Genomic DNA, 21,181 nt, shown 5'->3' with positions numbered 1-21,181 from the left:
GGGGCCAGTTTCTCCACACACACACCTCCTTATGTTAGGAACTACCGGATTAAGCCGGTCCTGCTTCCACTGCAGTCAAGCGGACCCTTACAGTATCTTGGCAGGCTCGGATATTCTCTGCTGAGGCTTCTCTGAGACAACACTGCCATCCCCAACCCCCAACTAAAATTCTGAAACCAGCAAGGGTTTACTTTATCATCTCAACTACATCTAAACCCTTTAGTGTAACTTCCAGTGAGTTGTCCAGTTTGGGAAACTTTTTTTTTTAAACTTCTTAACCAACCTAGCCCCCAACAGAGCTGCAGGCTGCCCAGCACATCAGTCACCTTCGCCCTGGAGGCTGTGTGAGCCCTCGCTCTGGCTCTGGCTTCAGGCTGGAGTTTCGCTACAGTGGGATCAGGGGGAGGTTTTTTGTCTTTTCTCACCTGTAAAGTGGGGATAAAAACAGGCCCCTCCTTAGGGCTATGGAAATGAAATGACTTGTTGTAAATGGTGGGCAGGGTATACAGGGCCTTGGTGAGGGGCTGTGACCAGCACGGACAGTCACCTTCACTACAGCTGAAGGCGCCCTTCTAAGACAAGGACCTTCGTTTTTACAGAAGCCAGCTAAGAAGTCAGCTTCTTACACAGCTGGGATCTTATGGATCCCTCTTCCTCTGCACTCCTGCCCCCAGTCCGAACTCTCAACCCAAGGGATCTAGAAGCCACTAGGCATCTTTAGGAAAGTCACTCCCGGCATCTGAGGTTGCGGGTACAGACCTCCCCAGGCGAGCGGCCGGAGCCAGAGCACAGGCGGCCAGGCTGGAGCAGTGCCCACCACACACCGGTGGCCTGAGGCCAGGTCTCCCCGTGTCCGTCGCGCAATTCTGCCTCCCAAAGAAGGGCAGCAGGCACCTCTTACCCCATTTTGCTCAGTAAGGCTCCAGTCAGGGAACTGGAACCTCTAATGAGAATTTCGGCAGGGAGCATCTTTATCTGTCGTCATGAAACAGGGCCAGAGCAGTGCCTCCCAAGCCCATCCTCTGCTGCTCCCACAGCAGCCGGAATTCCTTCGGCGACCCAATCACAGCCGGCACAAATGACAAAAGGTACGTTTAATTTACAATGTAATAAAGGTTACAGGTAAAAAGCTACACATAAAGCGTGAAAAGGCCTATTACACAAATGTACAAATCTCTGTACAAAGCTCGTATCACTGTTTGCTACCTTCGTCTCCTAGGTTTGTTAGCTGGGCCCGGTCCTGGAGCTCTGGGTTAGGAGAGCTCTCAGTGAAGGAGGGGAGAGCCGCGGAACCAACATTTAAAAATGTCCTCTTAAAGACATCCGTTATTTGCAAAGTAATCTTTTCCTTTTTAATGGAATTGCTGCTCTGACTGGTCATATCCTTAAAAAATTACCTTCACAACACACTTGAAAAGGAAAGCAAGGCTTTAGCAAGTGGAGGACGGTACTCTGGAATCAAACGAGAAACTTCAGGAAGTGGAGTACTCAGGTGTGACAAGAGAAACAGGTAAAGATCCAACAATACTGTAAGTTTAACTACCCATCCGTGTCTATGGCACTGGTCACAGATGAAGGAAAATCAAAATGTTCTCATTCCAACAGAAAGGACAAAAGAGAAAAAAGCCTAACTATTGGACCTCAAAACCAGTGACCTAGGCAAACATTTCTGAGTTGAAACCTTAGCTTAACTGAAGAATTCTAAACCCCCTTCTGATTGACCTGGGATCCATGGCAACCCCTTTGCTACCTGGGACCTGCAAGGAAAGTCCACAGAAATCCGGCTGCTGGCCCCACAGGCTGCTGATGCCGCTGCCAGCGCCATGGCTCGAGATCCCACCCGAGGGCCTGGAATCTCCCCTCAGGGTACAGGACTTTAAATCAAAATGACCCTAAAACAAGGGAGAACAGAAAAAGGAGGTCATGGAAGGCCTGGGAAAGAGCCAGGGCAGCCTACTTGGCAGGAAATATGAAACACTGCTCTACACTCGGAGTGTTCTGAAGACAGGTCTTTATGGGCTACTCCCCAGCTTTAATAGTACATGGTTAGGGCCCCAGGAGACATTCTGAAAGACGAGACCGCACACATGGAAAGTTTTCTCCCTAGTTCATTAGCTCCCCCCTCACCCTTCCACCCAATTCCCACCCAATCCCACCCTTCTCCATGACCAAAAATATCAAATCAGTAAGGAAGGTGTGGGCTTCTTGCCCGGCCAAGCCTCTTTTGCATATTTCTTCTTCTTGGGTTCGTTGACGGCTTCGGGGTTATAGACTGCAGGGTTGGGTGCAGGGTTCATGTTCACTGCTGACGGCACGACGGGAGTCAAGTCCACGTCAGGGGCGAGGTTTGGGTATGGCATGGGCAAGCCCCCGATGAGTGCTGTCCCGTGGATGCCGTGTGGCTGGGAGCCGGCTTCACTGTGCGTTGGGGGCAGGCCCCCGTAGAGTCCTCCACTGAAGGCAAAGTTCTGCATGCGCCTGCTCCCCGACTCCTCCAGGCCCAGGGAGCCAGGGCCTTCCACCCGCTTCTTCTGTGGTTCATAAGGAACAGAGGAAGCAAGAGGTGAGGCACAAGACGGTGTTAGTTAGCCTTTTCTATTCCAGTCCTAGAAAACATGGAGAAGGCCCCCAACCCTCTAGCTTGTTTTGTTTCCCAGACGACCTATTTCACTGTCCTTAAGTCTCAGGATTTGAAGAGACCAGACGGTCCCTGTCTAACACGATGGCTCCCGAACACCACTGCCCACAAAGGGTTCACCATCCTACGTCACGCTGAGAAAAATGAAGACAATGTGTGAGCTTTTCATAAAGCAAACCTATCCAGTTTAAGTGACTACTCTTTCTCCTATGGTCATAGCCTTCCTCTCTTCTGATGTTAAAATACCCTTTTAGGAAGCAGAGGTGTTATTAGGTGGTGATAAGAATTCCAGTAAAAAGCTAGTATCTTCATACTGACAGCCCAATTTTTGAACATTACTCTGAGAGCAAAACAAATCTGTAGTGATGGAAAGTAGTCTACTGCATGCCTGGGGCTGGGAGTGGGGGAAACTGACAGCACGGGGGACATAAGGGAACTTTCTGGGGTTTCTAATCTATATAATTAGAATAATGGTGGCTACCCATGTGCATACATTTGTCAAAACTCAAACTATACAATTAAAATGTGTGTATTTTATTGTATGTAAATTATAATAAAACTGACAAAGAAGTAAAAATATCTGCTGGTTTTACGCCTTTTTTTTTAAAGTAATCTCCACACTTAAAGTGGGGCTCAAAACTCACAACCCCCAGATTGAGTCACCTGCTCTACTGACTGAGTCAGCCAGGTGCCCCTTGCTGGTTTTGTATTTTTTTCTTAGCGGGGGAGGGGTAGAGGGAGAGAGGGAATCTTAAGCAGGCTCCATGCCTGCAGGGAGCCGGATGCAGGGCTCAATTCCACAACCCTAAGATCATGACCTGAGCCACAATCAAGAGTACTCTTAACCAAATCAGCCACCCAGGAGCCCCTGGTTTTATACTGGAATGATAAGAGAACATTCCAAAGGAAGAAGCAAAAAGAGAAAAGAGCTCTAGGAGAAATGTGACATAAATGCTATAGAGATGCAGAGAAACATTCCCTCTAGTACTTTTTCACATTTATGAACATTCACGAAAGATCCCCCTCGACCCTCTACCCGTTTTGGATTAAAAAAGACTAACCAAAAACTTGACATAGGTAATCACACTGTAGTCTATTGCAGTCTGAAGATTTTTTATTTTTTAACGATTTTATTTATTTGACACCAAGAGAGAGACAGAGAAAGAGTACGCGTGCACAAGGAGGAGGAGCAGCAGAGGGATAGGGAGATGCAGATTCCCCGCTCAGCCAGGACCCTGGGATCATGACCTGAGCCAAAGGCAGACACCCAACCAAGCCACCTAGGTACCCCAAGATTTTTTTCTTTTAAAGCGGGATCCACACCCAACATGGAACCAATTCAGGGCTTTAACTCACAACCAATCGTGAGATCAAGACCTGAGCTAAGATCAAGAGCTGGACACTTAGAACTGACTGAGCCACCCAGGCGCCCCTGAAGATCTTTTTTTTAAAGAAGATTTTATTTGAGAGAGAGCAAGAGAAAGTGCAAGCACAAGCAGAGGGAGTAGGAGAAGGAGAAGCAGACTCTCTGATGAGTAGAGACCCAATGTGGGTCTCAATCCCTGGACCCTGGGATCATGACCTGAGCCAAAGGCAGATGCTTAACCAACTGGGCCATCCAGTCGCCCCTAAAGACTTTTTTTAAATAAAAGTTTTTAAAATAAAACTTTCTATCACACCTCCGACCATCTTCCAATCACTTCGTGAGCATCTCTAACATCTCACTACTTCAAGGGGCCATCTGCTCCCTTTGGACAGTCCGAGCAGTCACATAGTTCCTCCATGTATTGAGCAATGAGACCATCTCTGTAACTTCTATCTCCTGGCTCTTCAACATATCCGACCTTTCAGCCTAATCCACATCTGGGCTGTCTTTCCTATCCATACCATTTCCAGTCACAAAACAAAGGCATGGCCAAAGCTGGAGAGGCCATGCAGAAATGCAACAATACCTCTTCCTCACTGATTAGCTTACTTGGAGTCAGAAGGGCAAGGCTAAAGAAAAGTGGGTCTCTCTGCACCCTGCTGGGAGGTAAATTTACAGACTCCCAGTGTACCACCATTAACACGCAGCATCAAGCTGGCAGTCACCTGCGGTCTTTCTACAGCACTCCAGGATCCCCTAGATTCAGGTGGAATGAAAGTATTTCCACATGATGAAAAGCAAAGAATGTGTTTTAAAATTAAGCACACAATGAACACTTACCTACAAATAAAAGAGTGGGTTTTTAAACCAGACTGTATGGCATTTCAAATACTGTTACAACATGCTTCCTACCTTGACTGGGACCACTGCAGTCTGCACCATGTTCCGGAAGCGACCGACTGAGGGATCCACATCCTCTGCAGAAGATAACAAGATTGGGTTAGTGTGATGCTCTGCTGGAAAGATTAAGGGAACAGGACCCACTGCAAACAAAGTAATCACAACTCTTATCAAAACACAGAAACGCAGTGAACACTTCAAGTGCTTACTCAGTGCTGGCACTGTGTTAAACCCTCACAGCCCTACAAGGCGGGCACTACCAGTTAGCACCTAACAGACATGCTCGGGCCTGATGGGTGAAGTGCCTGGTCCAGTCACCCTGCTGGGGAGTGGAGGGACCAGGGTTCACGTCCAAGCGGTCAGAAACAGGCCTGGGCTCTGGACCACTGCGCTGTACTGCCTTTCCCAGATTCTTTTCCATTCCATATACATCTCTCTTTGAAGGGAGAAACCAAAGAGTAGATTTGGTCAATCCCATGCTAGTGATAACACAGTGACACGTGACACATGGGAAGGGATCACACACCACATACCTTGCCGGTGCCTGCTCTTAGCAAACACCAGAAATAGGATTCAGGCTCAGGGCTTCCAAGTTAACCCGGCCTTGTGACCTGAACAACTGTACACAGTCAAGACTTACTAAAGGAGCTGAAGCCCAGTGTTCAGGCATGGTGGAGAGCAGCCCCCTTTTCACAGGGTACACACACACTATTGGCTCTAGCCTGATTCACTGCAGGAAGAAAGTGCTAAGACCAAGGAAGGGACATGCCTGCAGTAACGCTCTCATGCCTCATTTACTGGACATCAAGCATAGAAATAAAGAGCAAGATACTGTCCTGCCTTTAAGAAGTTCACAGCTGAAAAACATAGGCTACAACATAACGGAGGGGTGCAAGATAGCATTCCTGGAGCACACAGGAGACGAGTGGCCTGGATCACCTTGGATGAACAGGACCTTTCTCGCCAAAGGCTGGGGGTGTAGAAAAAGGCAGGCAGACTTATTATCATTACTGAAAAAATAACTCCATGCGCCCTTTGTCTTAATATATGCGTAGGAAAGGAACTGTTTCCCTAATAGGGGCTGTACAGCTTATTTTATTTTTTTATTTTAAAGATTTTATTTATTTATTTGACAGAGAGAGAGAGAAATCGCAGGCAGAGAGAGATGGGGAAGCAGACTCCCTGTTGGGCAGAGAGCCTGATGCGGGGCTCGATCCCAGGACCTTAGATCATGACCTAAGCCGAAGGCAGAGGCTTAACCCACTGAGCCACCCAGGCGCCCCTGTACAGCTTATTTTAAATGCAAAGAGGGTGTCTGCTATTCAAAGAAAACACTCCTATGAATCCCTTTGAACAAAGATCCAGTATTTGAGTAATTAATCCCTGGTTTATTTAGTAAGTCTGGTTTTTCACATATTATGATGCCTCCAAACAAGAGACCCTGTCTTTGTTCAGTGAACGAACAATCGAATGACTTCTACATAGAGGAAAGAAGGAAAGATATCCAGGCTCATTAGGAAAAAGACAAGGTTTCTAAGAAAAGCATTCTCCCTTACCTTTTTCCTCATCCCCATAGGAGCCCTGTTCCAACCATCCCTTTAGCAAGGCAAGTGACATGAAGCAGAAGAGCAGCCTGGGCTGGCTCATGGGGTATGCGCCCCACGTGTGCAAGTGCAACAGGCCTGCAGAGGAGCAGGCTCACTCTCTGGGGGACCCCGTCCTGGGTTGCGCTGGCTGAACAGTGCTAGGGCCTCTCACCCTCTCCTCATCTCTGGCCACTCCACTCCAAGAAAGAGGATACACCCATTCCATGAGATCTCTGCTCCTCGAAGCTCTCTGCTACTACGTCTACCTCTGGTACAGGAGCGGCGGCGTGGATAAAATGCAAAAGCAGGGCTTGATGACAGTGGGGATCATGGCTAACATCTGTCAGTGGCCTAATGAGTGCCAAGCGCTGATCTAAAGTATTTATACATGGATTAATCATTCAGCCTCCCACCAATCCTGTGAGGCTGATATCTGTTAAGTCACTTGGTCAAGGTCACAGAGCTTATACTAAGTGAAGAGGTCCATTTCAAACCCAGGTCCTCTTAACTGTTATGCTGGGCTCTGTCTGAATATACATTTCACTCCACGGAAATGATTTCTTCTTTTTAAAAAAATTTTTTTAAATGATTTATTTATTTGAGAGGAAGAGGGAGCGACAGCATAAACATACAAGGGGAAGGGCAGACAGAGAGACAGAGAAAGAAACTCCAGCAGACTCCACGCTCAGCACAGAGCCCAACAAGGGGCTTGATCCCACAATCCTGAAAACACAACCTGAGCCAAATCCAAGAATGGGATGCTTAACTGACTGAGCCACTCAGGTGCCCCCCAGGGCAATAATTTTCAAGGAGAAAAACAGCAGACCAGACCCTGAGTTCTAAAGGGGATTTAAAAGACTGACTAGTCCAGGGGCACCTGGGTGGCTCAGTGTGTTAAGCCTCTGCCTTTGGCTTGGATCGTGGTCTCAGGGTCCTGGGATCCAGCCCCATGTTGAGATCTCTGCTCAGCAGAGAGCCTGCTTCCCCCTCTCTCACTACCTGCCTCTCTGCCTGCTTGTGATCTCTCTGTCAAATAAATAAAATCTTAAAAAAAAAAAAAAAAAAAAAAAAAAAAAGACTGACTAGTCCAGTGATTCCCAAATTGCTGGCTGTTTATCAGTACAAATAAGAGCTTGTTTAAAACTATAAAATTTCTAGGTCCAACCCATAGGAATTCTTATTCAATAGGTTCTGGGGCCCAGAAGTATTTTCCCAACTGGTCACTCAGCCCCTGCCTGAACACTTCCACTGGGCACCCACTGCTTGGATAGTAACCCTCTACTTCACACCAAACGGATGCCTGGATCTTTCATATGGCTCTTTTTGACTCTTCTTCTAAATATAAGAAGGATTTGTTGTTTCTTTTTATGCTGAGCCAAATACTTGCTATTCACTGGCTCTAGGTTTGCCCACTCCTTCCTTCCTAAGGTCAGCCCCGCAAATATCCAACTATGGCGGCCGTGCCTCAAGCATGGGTGTCCCCCCCATTCCTAGCATTTGGGGGACAGTCTTCCATAGCTCTGCATCTCCTTCTCCCTCAGGAACTACACAACACATTTGAGGGTTGAGGCTGTGTTTGCATTTGGTAACCTGTCTGGGTAAGTTCTGCTCAGAACGCAGATGAGTAGGGTTACTGTCCCCTACTCTTCTATGAACTAAGCACTTGCTTAGTTTCCAGATGCCCCTGATGGCTCATTCAATCAACTGAACTCGCCAGATTTTTTTCATGAGCTGTCACTGGGATGGATCATCTCCACTGAAATAACTGGTATTTTTAAACCTAAATGCAGGACCTGAAAGTTATTCTCACTGTTATTTCCTTTGGGAAGTAAAAGCAACTTATTAGTTTGGGATCCTTGTTTCTATCCATTGAGACTGATTTCTAACAAGGTTTTCAGAATCTCAAATTCATCCTCATTATACAAATGATACTTCCTGGCTTGATGTTATCTACCTACCAGGTACTTGACGTACAATTTGAGACCAAGAAATGGATGTTGAATGATGGAACAAACTGGTGGAAGTGGCGGCCTTCCCATAAACAAGATGCTCTCATCTTGCTGACACTACGGTACAAACTCTCTACACATTACTTCCTTACAGAGAAGCAAGTCTTTCGTGCACCTAATGGTGGCAGCAGAATGCTCTCCAATCTTAGAGTTACCACTCACACTTAGAATTCCACAAAGAGGGTGCCTGGGTGGCTCAGCTGGTTAAGCAACTGCCTTCAGCTCAGGTCATGATCCTGGAGTCTCAGGATCAAGTCCTGCATCAGGCTCCCAGCTCCATGGGTAGTCTGCTTCTCCTTCTGACCTTCTCCCCTTTCATGCTCTCTCTCATTGTCTCTCTCTCAAATAAAAAATCTTAAAAAAAAAAAAAAAGAATTCCACAAAGAAAGTAATGCTCTACTCTGAGGTAAAACACAACAAACAACTCTATTTCAGCCTCCACTGTGACACCGACCTACTGGATCATGTGGGACTTAGAGCCTGGCTCTGTTTACTGAGTTACATAGGCCCTTCCGCTATTTCTATCACATTGCAACTGCATGATGCTTGAGGGCTGCAGGGCACACCATCGGTGACCTGTAAGAATTCTCATTCCTTAATATAGCACTGGTTATCCTACACCTTGTTGAGAAACCAGCCTACACATTGCACACACTATTCTCAGAGGTCACAGCTTTGTCATCGGAAGAAGCTAGGAAGACACCTCACCTGGGTTGATGATCTCATCATCCTCACTGAAAGTCACCCGCGAGTTCTTCCTCTTCCTCTTTGGTCTCTGAATATCAAGATTCCCCTCCTCAATGGTCAGGGTGGAAATCCGCTTGTTGTGGGCAGTGTTGAACTCTGTCAGGTTCTAGGCCAGGGTTCACACAAGACAGACAGGAGTCAGTACACAGGGGATCTGAAGAATATACAGCTAAATAAAGGGCAAGAAGGCTTTAGGAGCGAACATTAACTTCTCCAGGCAAACAAGTTTCTCTTGTATTCAGGAAAAACTCAGGCTACTATTAACAAGCCTCTTTCGACAAAATATGGAACATCCTGACTAGTGGGGCAGTGATGGTCAAAAGAAGTTGAAGAACCTTGAGTTGAGAACAGGTCATCTGTGCAAATATCACTGAGGTGAGGTTCTGTTTTTGGGGGAAAAGACTATCATGTCTTCATGCTGAGAATCAAAGAACGTGACTTGGAGGAACTCTACGAACTGCCTTAAAGTAATGAAACAGAGATGAGAGAGGGCAACTGACAGCATCTTTCCCAGCAGCTCTCCCCACTGAAGCTCAGAAGGACAGGGCCAGAGCACTTAATATTTGGCAGTAATAGTTTGTCGCAACCCGGCCCTGTGTATGGCCCCATTTCTATTCATAACCACCCATCTATTTCAATGATTAACTTGGCCTCAGTACTGCTGCCTGCCTCTTCCCAATTCCCTGGACTTATTCCAATCTGCACTGCAGTCTGAGACACTCCAAAAGTCTTGAGAAGGAACACCCAGGGCAGACCTAACAAACTAAACTTAAAAGACAGGGAAGCAGGGGAGCAACCTGGAGGAAAGATGGGCAAGAGTGACTCTCAGCAAGGTGCCCAGCTACGAGGCTACTTTTTTAGAACAAATAACTTCTAAATGATAAGATTTTTGTTGTGCTTTTTTCCTAAGGGCCGGCAAACTGCCCGGAGGAACAAGAGGTAAATGCACGAGGATGGCTGAGGACATGCTGGCATTCGGTCTACATGAATAGACCAGTCACACCAGTGCAGTGAGGGATACGTTAAGGACAACAGCCACATCATAAACCACTGGGGCTAGCCTCTAGAAAAGGACAACTTTAGCACTTTAAAATCACATCCTGTAAATTCACGGCCTTTGGACAGCTAGGTCTATAAGACCAAAAGCAATCTAGTTCTACTCAGAGATTCTTGGGCCTTTTGAACCATATCAAAAAAAGCAATGTAAATGAACAAAAGCTTCAGTCTCTCTCCTGTGATGTCTAACAGAACTTTCTGAGTGACAGAAATGTTCTATATCATTGTCATTCAATATGGTAGTCGCTAGCCACATGTTGACTACTGAGGACCAGAAATGTGGTTAGTAGCTACCACACTGGACAGGGCAGCTCTAGAAAAGTCCAACTCCCAGCCTTGGCTTCTAACATCCAGTGATGGGGCACAGACTACCATGAAGGTCTGACAGGAACTCCTCTCAAGGCCCAGCTGGACATAACCAAGCCCACACAGCACAGTTGTGCATCATATCTAGCACCACGTGTGCACAGGTGCATCATATCTAGCAACTCTGTATGGCAAAATGGCAGAGGCCCACTACTGCGCTCAAGAAAATTTCCCGATGCTAAGTCACTGGCGTTTCGAGCTGCACAGAACAGCTACATACTGCAAAAACCAGAGTCCCCAAAGACAAAACAACAGCATAGATGGACGTAGAATTACATCAAGCTCAGTCTCCTCCTCTGGAAGCCCCAGTAAGCCCTTGAGCTCATCGTCCTCTCCACCCATCTTCTCATCTCCCTTCACAGCTGATGGCAGTGTCTGAGGCTTCTCACGGAGAGTGTAGGCCCTTGTGGATGCGCCAAACGAGACTGTGGAATCGATGGGAATCTGCTGAGGCTTGTGAGGTTCCAACCGAATGTGACCCAAGAAAGTGCCGTGTGCTGGGAATAACCAAATCAGAAATATAAGAGAGAAAAACAGAAACAAAAACCAATCTGAGTTGTAGAAGGGCAAGTAGCTCCTCCCAGCACATCATTTTTGCTTTTTAAAATGAAAATAGCACTGGGTCCACTTTGCATCCCTTGTCATGGGTCACAATGAAAAGGACACTCTTCACTGAGTCTTGAATCTCTTCAGTGGATTTCTTACACATCTCCAGACCTGTCGTTACCCCACAGAACAAAGACCACGGCTCGCTCTCTGGTGCCAGGTAGGTTTGGCTTCATTCTGGGTCCAGCAGGTATGGCACTAACCCAGCAACAGCCATGCCCCACAAGGCAGAAGACAGGCACTGCTGTGGTCTGACCTCTCCAGCCCCAAGTGTAAGGAAAATAAGAACTTCTGGCCTGGTAGCAGTTATGTTTGGGTTTTCCCAGGGCAACAAAGGACATTGGCTGAAACAGGTGCAATATGTATGCCAAGATAAGCCAAAATTCTACTGGAGAGACTCAGTGTTTTCTCATGTCAGCATTCTGCATGTTACAAAATGGAGAGAAAAGATGCGATAAATTTGCAAGTAAGTACTTACGAGACAAGGCTCTCCAAGGCCATTATATAAGCACACTGGGGGTATACGTGTGTGTGTGTGTTAGGGGAGGGAAGAAAGAGTAGCATATGATCAGCCCAGGAGCAGGCTTTACATTTTACATTATATTGAAACGTGGGCAAACTGAACAAACTTCAGAGCCCCATGCAGTTAAGTCTCAAGTGCATTTCTGGGATTATCTTTGGCAAAGATGAAAATCTTACTCGGAGTGTGCTCACAGAATTAAAATTGGTATTATTAGTAGTCAGAGCAAAATGCAGCTGGAATAAAGAACCCACTATAAAAAATTAAATTTTGCTCAAAGTAAGTATTTTTTAATGTCCTGCAATACTACTCTAATACATTAACGTAACTTTCCACAGCTTCTGCTTAAACCAGACCACAATTTTATCGCAGTCCTATGAACACCTGAATACCCGGAGCCCGTGGTTCCTGGGTACGTTTTTTTGTTCTCTGTATATACCTATTGCCATTCCAGGAAATGATTCCCCAAAACTCTCTTCTCTCTCTAGTCATCAATTATTTCAGGAAAATGAGAGCTATCACAGAAACAAAGAGCTCATTTAAAAACCAAACATAAGCTTCTTCCTTGATGAGCAATAAAACATGATTTCAAAACTGAAGAACCCAAAGAGTATTTGCACATTGCCCCAAAGGGAATGTGTGAAACAGGATGGGATGTGAGTTACTTACTACTGTTGAGATCTATTAGGAAAACTCTCTTCAGATGCTTGTGGTAGACCAAGGCAGCGTGGACCCGAGAGCAAGACTGGTGGTCAATGGTAAAGTCACACAAATCAGGGTTTCTCCCAAATAAGTAATACTTCTTCTCATCAATAATCAGTTTCTAAATAAATATTAAATTAAATATTACTTAAATCTTGTTTCAACAGGGTTCAGCAAAAATTCTTCCAATCTAGTAAACAGAGAATCTTGAGTAGATAAAATTCCTTGCCCCATGGTGAAAACAAAATTATTTCCCACTATTCTTCAAGATAAAAAGCTCAGAATAATATACTAGCATTTTTGGGGGGTGAATTGTAATTAATCTCCCCAAATGCAGTGGTTAAATATCTTGTGTTGGTACGAAAAGAACTTTTCTCAATTCTATTAGATGAATGTAGGCTGTGGGAGTGGCGGTCTTCCACCCATTGGAAATTTAAGATTTTACTAGATCTTAATTTTAGGTCAACCAGGAAACAAGAAGTACAAAGCATGACTACAAAGTAATGAGAATGCTATTCAGAAAACCTACATTCAGATGAATAGTAACAACTGGTGAGGAAAGGAAAGGGGTGTAAAAACCTATGGGTATTTTAATCGTGCTGCCATAGCCCCAGAGTATTTTTGGAACCCTCTTTAGGAAGTACAATTACATTACATATCATGGTATGGGTATTTAAATCCAACTTCATTGGCCAAAAAAAGTATTACTCTAAGTTAACTCTAAATAAGTATTTGTTATATCCAAACATAGAACTACTTCATGGGGCAAAGATTTTCTAGGTCTGGGTTAGAAGGGTATGGGGATTAACACTGACTGACAGACCCTTTACTGCTAGGCATTTTAAGCATGATATCATCTAATTCTCAAAACAACTCTGTGAAACAAGTATCACCTCTATTGTTAAAGACAAGAACACAGATGGAAAGAGATGAAGTCACTCATCCAAGGTGACCCAGCTGGTTAAGTAGCAGAGCTGGGATTTGAACTCAGGTGAGAATGACCTGCAATGCCAATATTGTAAAGAATGTGCCATTGTCTGAAACAATTCTAAGAGATGAGCTCTAGAACGTTTCTAGACACTGCTATGGCACGAAAAAGAATCTAAAACTATAGAATGACCCAATATAATACCATAAAAGGAGATTTCACAGACCAGCAAACTATTATTTAAAAAAAGCTATGAGGAGAGTAGGAGCTGATGTAGCACTGTTAACTTTTGACTTTGCCAAATAAGAACATTAAAAAAAAAAACTGTCACCAATTAGTATCATCGTAATCATTTTATAAAAGAAGGTCATTTCAACATCAAGTAAGTAGGAAGGATAAGGATAAAGGACATTGTTTGAGCCCATTTTAGCTTTATGGAACACTCACATTATCCTTATTTTTATTTATTTATTTTTAAACTTTATTTAAGTAATCCCTACACCCAATGTGGGGCTTGAACTCAATGACCCCGAGATCAAGAGTGGCACGTTCCACCAACGGAGCCAGCCAGGTTCCCAATCCTTATCTTTCTTTAACCCTGAATCAGTAAAGACTTTGCTGGTTGGCTGTAGACTAGGTTGTTATAGATGAAGGACTCTAGATGAATTACACTTCTCCCAGTTCCAAAAGTCTGTAACTTGACCGCTCAAGAAAATGTTTGTGTTTTTCCTTTACACACAAGGTCTCCTTAAGCTCTAGTTCACATTTCACACTACACTCCTCCTAAAATCCCCAAGAGAAGATAGCACGAAGCTGAGTAGAGAAACAGTCAAGTTAGGTAGGACCCAAGAGGCTTAGATTTCATTCCTGGCTTTATCACTGAACGCACAGTGGGCCACCATTCTCCCCCATGCTTTAGTGTTCCTCTTGTGAATCCAGAAATATATCCCCTACGGATACTGCAGCAACTGCACAACACTTCGGTGCCATGCACTGTGCTAGGTTTCCTGCTGTGTCCCTTCATCTCCACAACCACTCTGTGCAGGGGGCAGATACTTTTATTCTTATTTGATTTTGATGATCAAGTTGAGCCAAAAGAAGATAATTAACATATTCAAGTTCAGGCAACTAAACACAGTAGTTGCCTCCTTATCTGCAGGGGATACCTTCCAAGACCACCAGCAGATGCCTGAAACCTCCTATAACACCAAATCTTACATCCTGTGTCTTTTCCTATATGTACATACCTGTAATAAAGTTTAATTTATTAATTAGGCACGGTAAGAGATTAACAACAATAATAAAAAAGAACAACTTTAACAATATACTGCAATAAAAGTGAATGTGAATGTGGCAACTCTCTCAGAATATTTTATTGTACTATATATTAATAATTAATATTAATATATTATTGTACTATACTCAATATATACTCATCATTCTGGTGATGATGTGAGATGATAAAATGCCTATGTGACGAGATGAAGTGAGGTGAATGACAAAGACACTGTGACACAGCATCAGGCCACTACTGATCTCTGACAACATGTCAGGAGGATCAACTGTGTCAGTAACTGAAATGGTGGGAAGCAAAACCATGGATAATGGGGGATACTACTGATTTTTAAGCTGGATTAGAGATCCAGGTCCATCTTCTTCAGAGTCCAAGCTCTTTTAGCCACTACATTATATAGTTTCTTCACTCTACCTACATCAAAAAAAATGCACCATCAGGCAAGGAACATTTTAAGAAGTGAACAAGTACTATGGGTCGCATTGTTAATTTTTCTTTTAACTATCACTTACCTAGTCTCTTCCAAGCTTAGTCTTAAGGCTCAATTGGTTCAAGCTAGTCTAGGTATGTGGGTCACCTCTGGGAAACTCTGTCCAGCAGTGCCCATCTGCTGCTGGCAAAGCCTGTGCAAGGTCCGTACCACTATGGAGCACTGAGACTGAACCACAGCCTGACAGCTCAATCAACCATCCCACGTCACTACCAAGTTTTAATGTTTAGGTTAAAAATAGGACATTGATTTAGAACTGAGAGATCCTTGAAATGTCAACATCTTGTTCTTTCCAGGTACTGTCTATGCAGGCTGAATCTCACAGCATTTTTTGTTTATATTTACATGCACACAGATTATGTATGCACAAAACTTCAATTTGCTAACTACAGTGCCCACAGGCTGGTCTCAAGGAAGTAATATGTAACTCCTGAGTTCTAATGTAACACCGACCAGATTTAGGTGTCCGGTCACCTAACCTGTATCTCCAGGTGGGAAAGGAGATACCAGGTTATCTCCTGGTAATCTGGTGGGGTGGGGGTGGGGAAGGAGAAAGGGTCTCCAAATTAAAAAGATATACATTCATTAGTAAAGGGATCTCAAGGGATGCTTTGGGTGGCTCAGTGGGTTAAGTGTTTGCCTTTGGCTCAGTCATGATCCCAGGGTCCTGAGATTGAGTCCCACATCGGGTTCCCTGTGCAGTGGTGAAGCCTGCTTCTCCCTCTCCCTCTGCCTGCCGTTTCCCCTGCTTGTGCTCTTTCCCACTCTCTCTCTGTCAAGTAAATAAATAAAATCTTAAAAAAAAAAAAAAAAAGGAATCTCAATTACAGGAATGTTCAAATATATGGGGGTAATAGTATAACTTAGAATCAAGGAAATGTGTTAATTCTTGAATGATACCAACTGAACAAAATAATACATTGCTCTTTCAATAGTAACTAACACCACAATTTCTTGCCCAGCTATCGCTAGTAACAGTATTCAGTTGTGCCTCTGAGTTATAACTCAGAGTGTGTCTTTACACACTGGGCTTAAGAGACTCATGGCTTTTGTTTTAATATTGCACTTCTTAAACCCAGCTATCACAACACATCACAAGCCTTTGACACAAGGCTAGGATATAGATAGCCCAGTTAGTATCAAGTGCTGCCTAAACCCTTAAAAATAAGCACATCTTAGGTCTACTCCCCTCAGAAACAATACAGTGACACCTAAGGATTGTAACTTGACAATTGTGTGGCAACTGAGCATACCTAAGAGCACTGAAAGACAGAGAAGATGATCAGTTAGAAACCAGTAATCAGAGGGATGTTTGACAAATTAGTGCTTTGAAAATATAAATTATTTCACAAAGGAATGTGATATTAGCTTTAAGGCTATGCCTCATTGTTTCTACTACAAACTAAAGATTTACTAAATTCTAGTATGAAAATAAATTCCTTTATGTCTTCAAAGCTTCACGCTATTTAGCAACAATATTTTACATCTGTGGAACAGTTTGTAGTAAAAAAGACAGACATTTTAGCTAAATTATTTCCTTGAATAATCTGGGTGTTTCGTAACCTCTAAGATAGAAGAACTCAACACAAAAGGCCTCTATCAGTGACTGGCTAATGGTATGATGAATTAACAGAATTCATCACAACTCATGCCTTAATAATTTGCAAAACACCTGGGTCTCCTTCAGATCTCAGATGCCTTTCAACCATGGAACATCTTGATCTTTACTATACACACCAAAGAAAACCAACTGCATTCAATAATGGGGCCTTTGAAACTAAATTCTGCCTAAGTAAGCAAACATAAAATTGTCTTAAGACATGGAGACTCACAACTCCATGGTCATAGGGGGCATAATCTCCATTTCTTGGTAAGTAAATGGCACCATAAGGATTAAAAAAACTTACAGAACCTAAGAGCTAATCAAAATTCATGTTCTCTTGAAGTTCCATGTGGTGTCCATTCTAAAGACTTGTATAAAAGCTGGAATTCTGCTAAACTTTTCCGGTATAGTACTTATTTCAATTATAGCCATGTAATTTTTGTGTGATTGTGTTTCTTACCATGTTTGTTTTGTTCACTGTTGTAGTCCCTCCTCTGCTGAGTACAATGACTGGCGTACAGTAAGCATTCAATAAATGTTTTGAATGAATGAATGAGTTTCATCACCATGCCATTCTCTTTTCTGAGCAATCGTCTTAGCTTACTATATTTCTCTGAAGGGCTTGGGCTTGAATTTTCAGCATAAAAGGAACTTAAAAGTGAAATGCAATCTACATCATTCACTTTCTTCTACAGTTACTGCATATCTTGCAACTTCCACATAACTCCATGTACTCAGAAAGACAGAATTTCCCAAGCCCAGTTTCATAGGGACCCATAAGCTTATGATCAATTAAAACCCTCATCTGGAAGGTGAGAGAAGTCACCAAAAAATGAGTGTCTGTGGGAGATACCAGGTTTGAATGTATTATATCACCATGTGCTTTTAATAGGAAAAAAAAAAATCAGGATGAACGAAAGTAGCATTGGTGGAAAACAAAGCACAGGAGAGGGGGTGGAAAAGTGAGTCATTGGCAAAAATGTTTAGTGTGAGGAGAAAAAAAGGGAAGACAAGTATTTCCATACCTCAATTAGCTTGTCTCCTTTGACTACATCCAGATGTAAACCAGGTGGGGGTTTACCTGCCCTGAAAAATAAGAGTGAGAACAGCATTTTCAGGATGAGTTTGTAAATGTCGTTTACAATCACCGTCCCATTCAACAATGCAGCTCTTCTACCAGCCTATAATTAGTTCATGTTCAAGCAGAAATGTCATCTACTTCACTGTTATTACAGCTCCTTTCTACATTTGACACTTCCCCAGTGATTCAATTGCTCTAAAACAGACTTTACTGGATCTGTATTTAGAGCAGCACCAAAGAAACCTATATTTTAACACTGGATATCAACCTCAGAGAAAAAGCAGCACAAAGAGCCCAAGTACTACAGCTAGGGTAGTTTGGCTACTTGGAGTTTGAATCTAAGATTTACCACTAATACCCTATAAAGGTAAAATAAATCAGTTGGTGAGTGGGTCTGATCAAGATTAGTCTCATCACAGAATAAACAGAGGGTACTGTCCTGAGCTCCTGAGACCAAATCAGGGGTATAAAATTATAGGGAGCTAAGGCAATCCAAAAGCATGCCCATAAAACCAGGTACCAATAAATACAAAAAAAGTTTGTCACTTTTGAACAGGTCTTCCTACAATGGCATGTTTAAGGAACTGTTCTCTATATTTCTTTTAACACCATTCATGGGGGATACATATACGTCAAAACACCAAACAGTGCCTGGTGCATACCAGACTCCGAGGAAATGGTAGGTGATCTCAATTAGTCTCTTCTAACTCTAAGTTTAAGTCCTGGTCCAACTTTAAGTCCTGGTCCAAATCAATGCAGCAAGGGACCAAAAATAGGCATACAATTTGTAGACTGAAATAACTGGGTACTAAAAAATGCAGAAGGACCCAGAAAACGGCCACCCTTTCACTTGCTTCTGGTCTTTGTTCCTTTTAAGTTTGAAGAAAGAACAATCTTGCCAGAGCCCCTACATTTGCAAGCGCACACACAATGCATCCTCATCCATCTAACTGAAGATGCAACACAGTCATCTCTCCTGCCCCAACTCCTCTACCGTAGCTGAAAGGACAGTGTATTGGACAAAAGCTCATTTTGTATGGAAAAAGGAGTGTTAAATGTTACATCCACAACATCCTTTCTGAACTCCTACTATGTGCCTGGCTTAGGCCCAGGAGCTAGGAACAGGAAGATGAATCAGACAGCCCTTGCCCTTGAGGAGCTCCCTATAAAGGGAAAGAGATAGAAATAAGCATAAACTGTGATGAGCTACAGCAGAAACATTTCTCTCGGATGGGTCTCCTTGCAAGGCAATTCATATGTATCCATCTTGTACCTTGCTTAAAGACTAAATTAAATTCCTCCATTGTTCCCAAGAGCTTGAGAAGGGTTGAAAGGGGTTCATCCCAACAACTACTGCCTGCCGGCTTCGAGGTGGGTCAGAGCCGTCCCTGCCCTCAGGGCGCTTCCCGTCTGCCGGAGACAGACAAGTACCGCAAAAGAGATGCAGCAACGACAGAGGGATGCGGGGCACTGAGCTTGGGCTGGGGCCGGGAAGCGGGCTCGTGCGCGCTCGGGACAGAAAGCAGGGGGGCAGGTACCGTGCTCCACAAGAGCACCAGGCACTCACTCAGGAGTTGAGGTAAGTTCGGGGCCAAGGCCCCGAAGCGCCCCGGCAACCGGCTGATCGCCCAAGGGACTGCCTAAGCGAACACCTCAGAGCCCCCCAAGTCTGGGTTTCCTCAGTTTCTGGGCCCGGGCTCCAGGCTCCCGGTTCCTCCACACGCCGCCCGGCCCGACGGGCAGTTCTCCCTCAATCAGTTCCAGCGTCTCTGAGCCGTTCGGCTTGCTGCGAGAAATAAGCCGCCCTGCCAGGCCGAGCCAAGCCGGACCGGGCCAGGCCACTCCGGCCCTGGCCGCCCCGCCACTCACCAGGTCGGGCAGTCGAACAGCGGGAGGCTGGAGCCGGAGTTCGCGGCTGCCGCCATCTTGCGTCTCCCCCTCCCATTTGGCGGGCCCTAAGCACGCCGGGAAACTGGAAGACCCGAGAGGAGAGGCGGCATCCCAGCAGTCCGTGCGTACGCACGCGCGCGGGTGCGCGCACGTACATCTACGCACGCGTAGGACGTGTCTAGCGGCCGTGGAGACTGGGATGTGGTTTTTAAGTTCTTTTTCGCTGTTTTGAGACAGCTGGCCTTCTCTGGAAGAGTCTCTGGAAGAGTCTCGGGAGGGTAGGGCATTTCTTGACCGGGGAGTGTCTGAGGAAAGAGGCTTGTAAGGAGAGGTATCGGTCTACCCTGTGTTCTCTTCCAGACATGCCGCTGGGCTCTAAAGTCTTGGGACCCTGTCCTTGTGCTGGGCTTGCGCCATCAGCCTTTCCACCCCAATCTGGAGAGAAGCTAGAGGACAGAATTCAGAGCATGGAGTGCTCAGTTTCTCTTCTAACGGCCCTTCTCCGCAGAGCCGCATGCATGCTACTACATCACCTTCCTAATCCAAATCTGGGTCAGAGGATTTCTGTAGATTGTGATCTGGGAGGCCGCTTTAGGGGGTCCTCTAGTTTGTTTATGAAAACTGCACAAACTGCAGCAGGGGGCGGATCCAATTTGAAGGCAGGCGTTCAAATTTTAAGTGTGCATTAATGAAATAGTCCAGCTGTGGCTCCTTCGTATTTTAAAATTTTGGTCATGGTAATAAAATAGTGCGAGGAAGCGTTAGGATTCAGGCCTGCCCTAGGCCTACGGCGGGCTGAAAGAGACCAATAAATAGCAGGGCCTCTGATTGTAATGGCTTTATTGAATGCTTACTTGTCTGTGCAAGTATGTGTTCTGTATGGGTCATCTCATTTAATCCTCACAACACTGTTGAGATAGGTATAATGATTCCTGAGGGGAGACTCAGAGATTGAGTTACCCAGTCTCACCCTAGAACAAGTGGTGAGTGGGATTCGAACCTAAATCTGCCTGATGCCAAAGGTCATGCTCTTAAGTCACCACTGTCTCTCATACTTAGATGTTAGTACAATTACATTTATTATTAGCACACAGTTGATTCCCGACACTTTTTCGTTTTTGTAGAAAACAGGCAATGATTATCTGGCCATTTTTAAAGAAACCAACTGCAAAATTATTGTTCACTAAAACAGGCCCTGCATAGCAAGTTATCGCTGTAGTGGGGTTACTTCTTTTCTTCATTCCCTGCTGCTGGTGCTTTAGATTTTTTTAAATCAGACATCAGCCTGGTGTTTGCTCTTTTGACATTTCCAAGGCATCTAAACTTAACTGCAGCATAATATTAAGTCGGATTTTTAAATTACCAACTCTTAGGCAAGCAGGAGAATCACCTTTTCCTC

General features: G+C 44.5%; 1 protein-coding gene and 1 non-coding gene across 4 annotated transcripts; both read right to left on the bottom strand.

Moving 5' to 3' along the window:
- Positions 1-1,077: 1,077 nt before the first annotated feature.
- PPP1R8 (protein phosphatase 1 regulatory subunit 8) lies at positions 1,078-19,922 on the bottom strand. Of its 3 annotated transcripts, XM_004741044.3 has the most exons (7): positions 19,762-19,922; positions 17,837-17,897; positions 12,464-12,617; positions 10,945-11,165; positions 9,208-9,352; positions 4,917-4,981; positions 1,078-2,531 (listed from the first exon to the last, which is right to left on the bottom strand). In XM_004741044.3, the coding sequence occupies exons 1-7, from the start codon at positions 19,815-19,817 to the stop codon at positions 2,178-2,180; spliced, it is 1,056 nt and encodes a 351-aa protein (XP_004741101.1). In that variant the 5' UTR covers positions 19,818-19,922; the 3' UTR covers positions 1,078-2,177. The 3 variants fall into 3 exon arrangements, with proteins under 3 accessions (XP_004741101.1, XP_044919976.1, XP_044919977.1); XM_045064041.1 differs by lacking the exons at positions 10,945-11,165; positions 12,464-12,617 and having other exon boundaries at positions 19,762-19,916; XM_045064042.1 differs by lacking the exons at positions 10,945-11,165; positions 17,837-17,897; positions 19,762-19,922 and adding an exon at positions 13,390-13,540.
- On the bottom strand, positions 16,192-16,357 carry LOC123387455. Its single transcript, XR_006601907.1, has one exon.
- Positions 19,923-21,181: the final 1,259 nt, after the last annotated feature.

Source organism: Mustela putorius, unplaced genomic scaffold (genome assembly GCF_011764305.1).
Source record: "Mustela putorius furo isolate JIRA1106 unplaced genomic scaffold, ASM1176430v1.1 tig00003853_pilon_pilon_pilon, whole genome shotgun sequence".
Lineage (NCBI taxonomy): Eukaryota > Metazoa > Chordata > Mammalia > Carnivora > Mustelidae > Mustela > Mustela putorius.
Note: the sequence above shows the minus strand (reverse complement) of the source record. Positions and strands in the feature narration are given on the sequence as shown.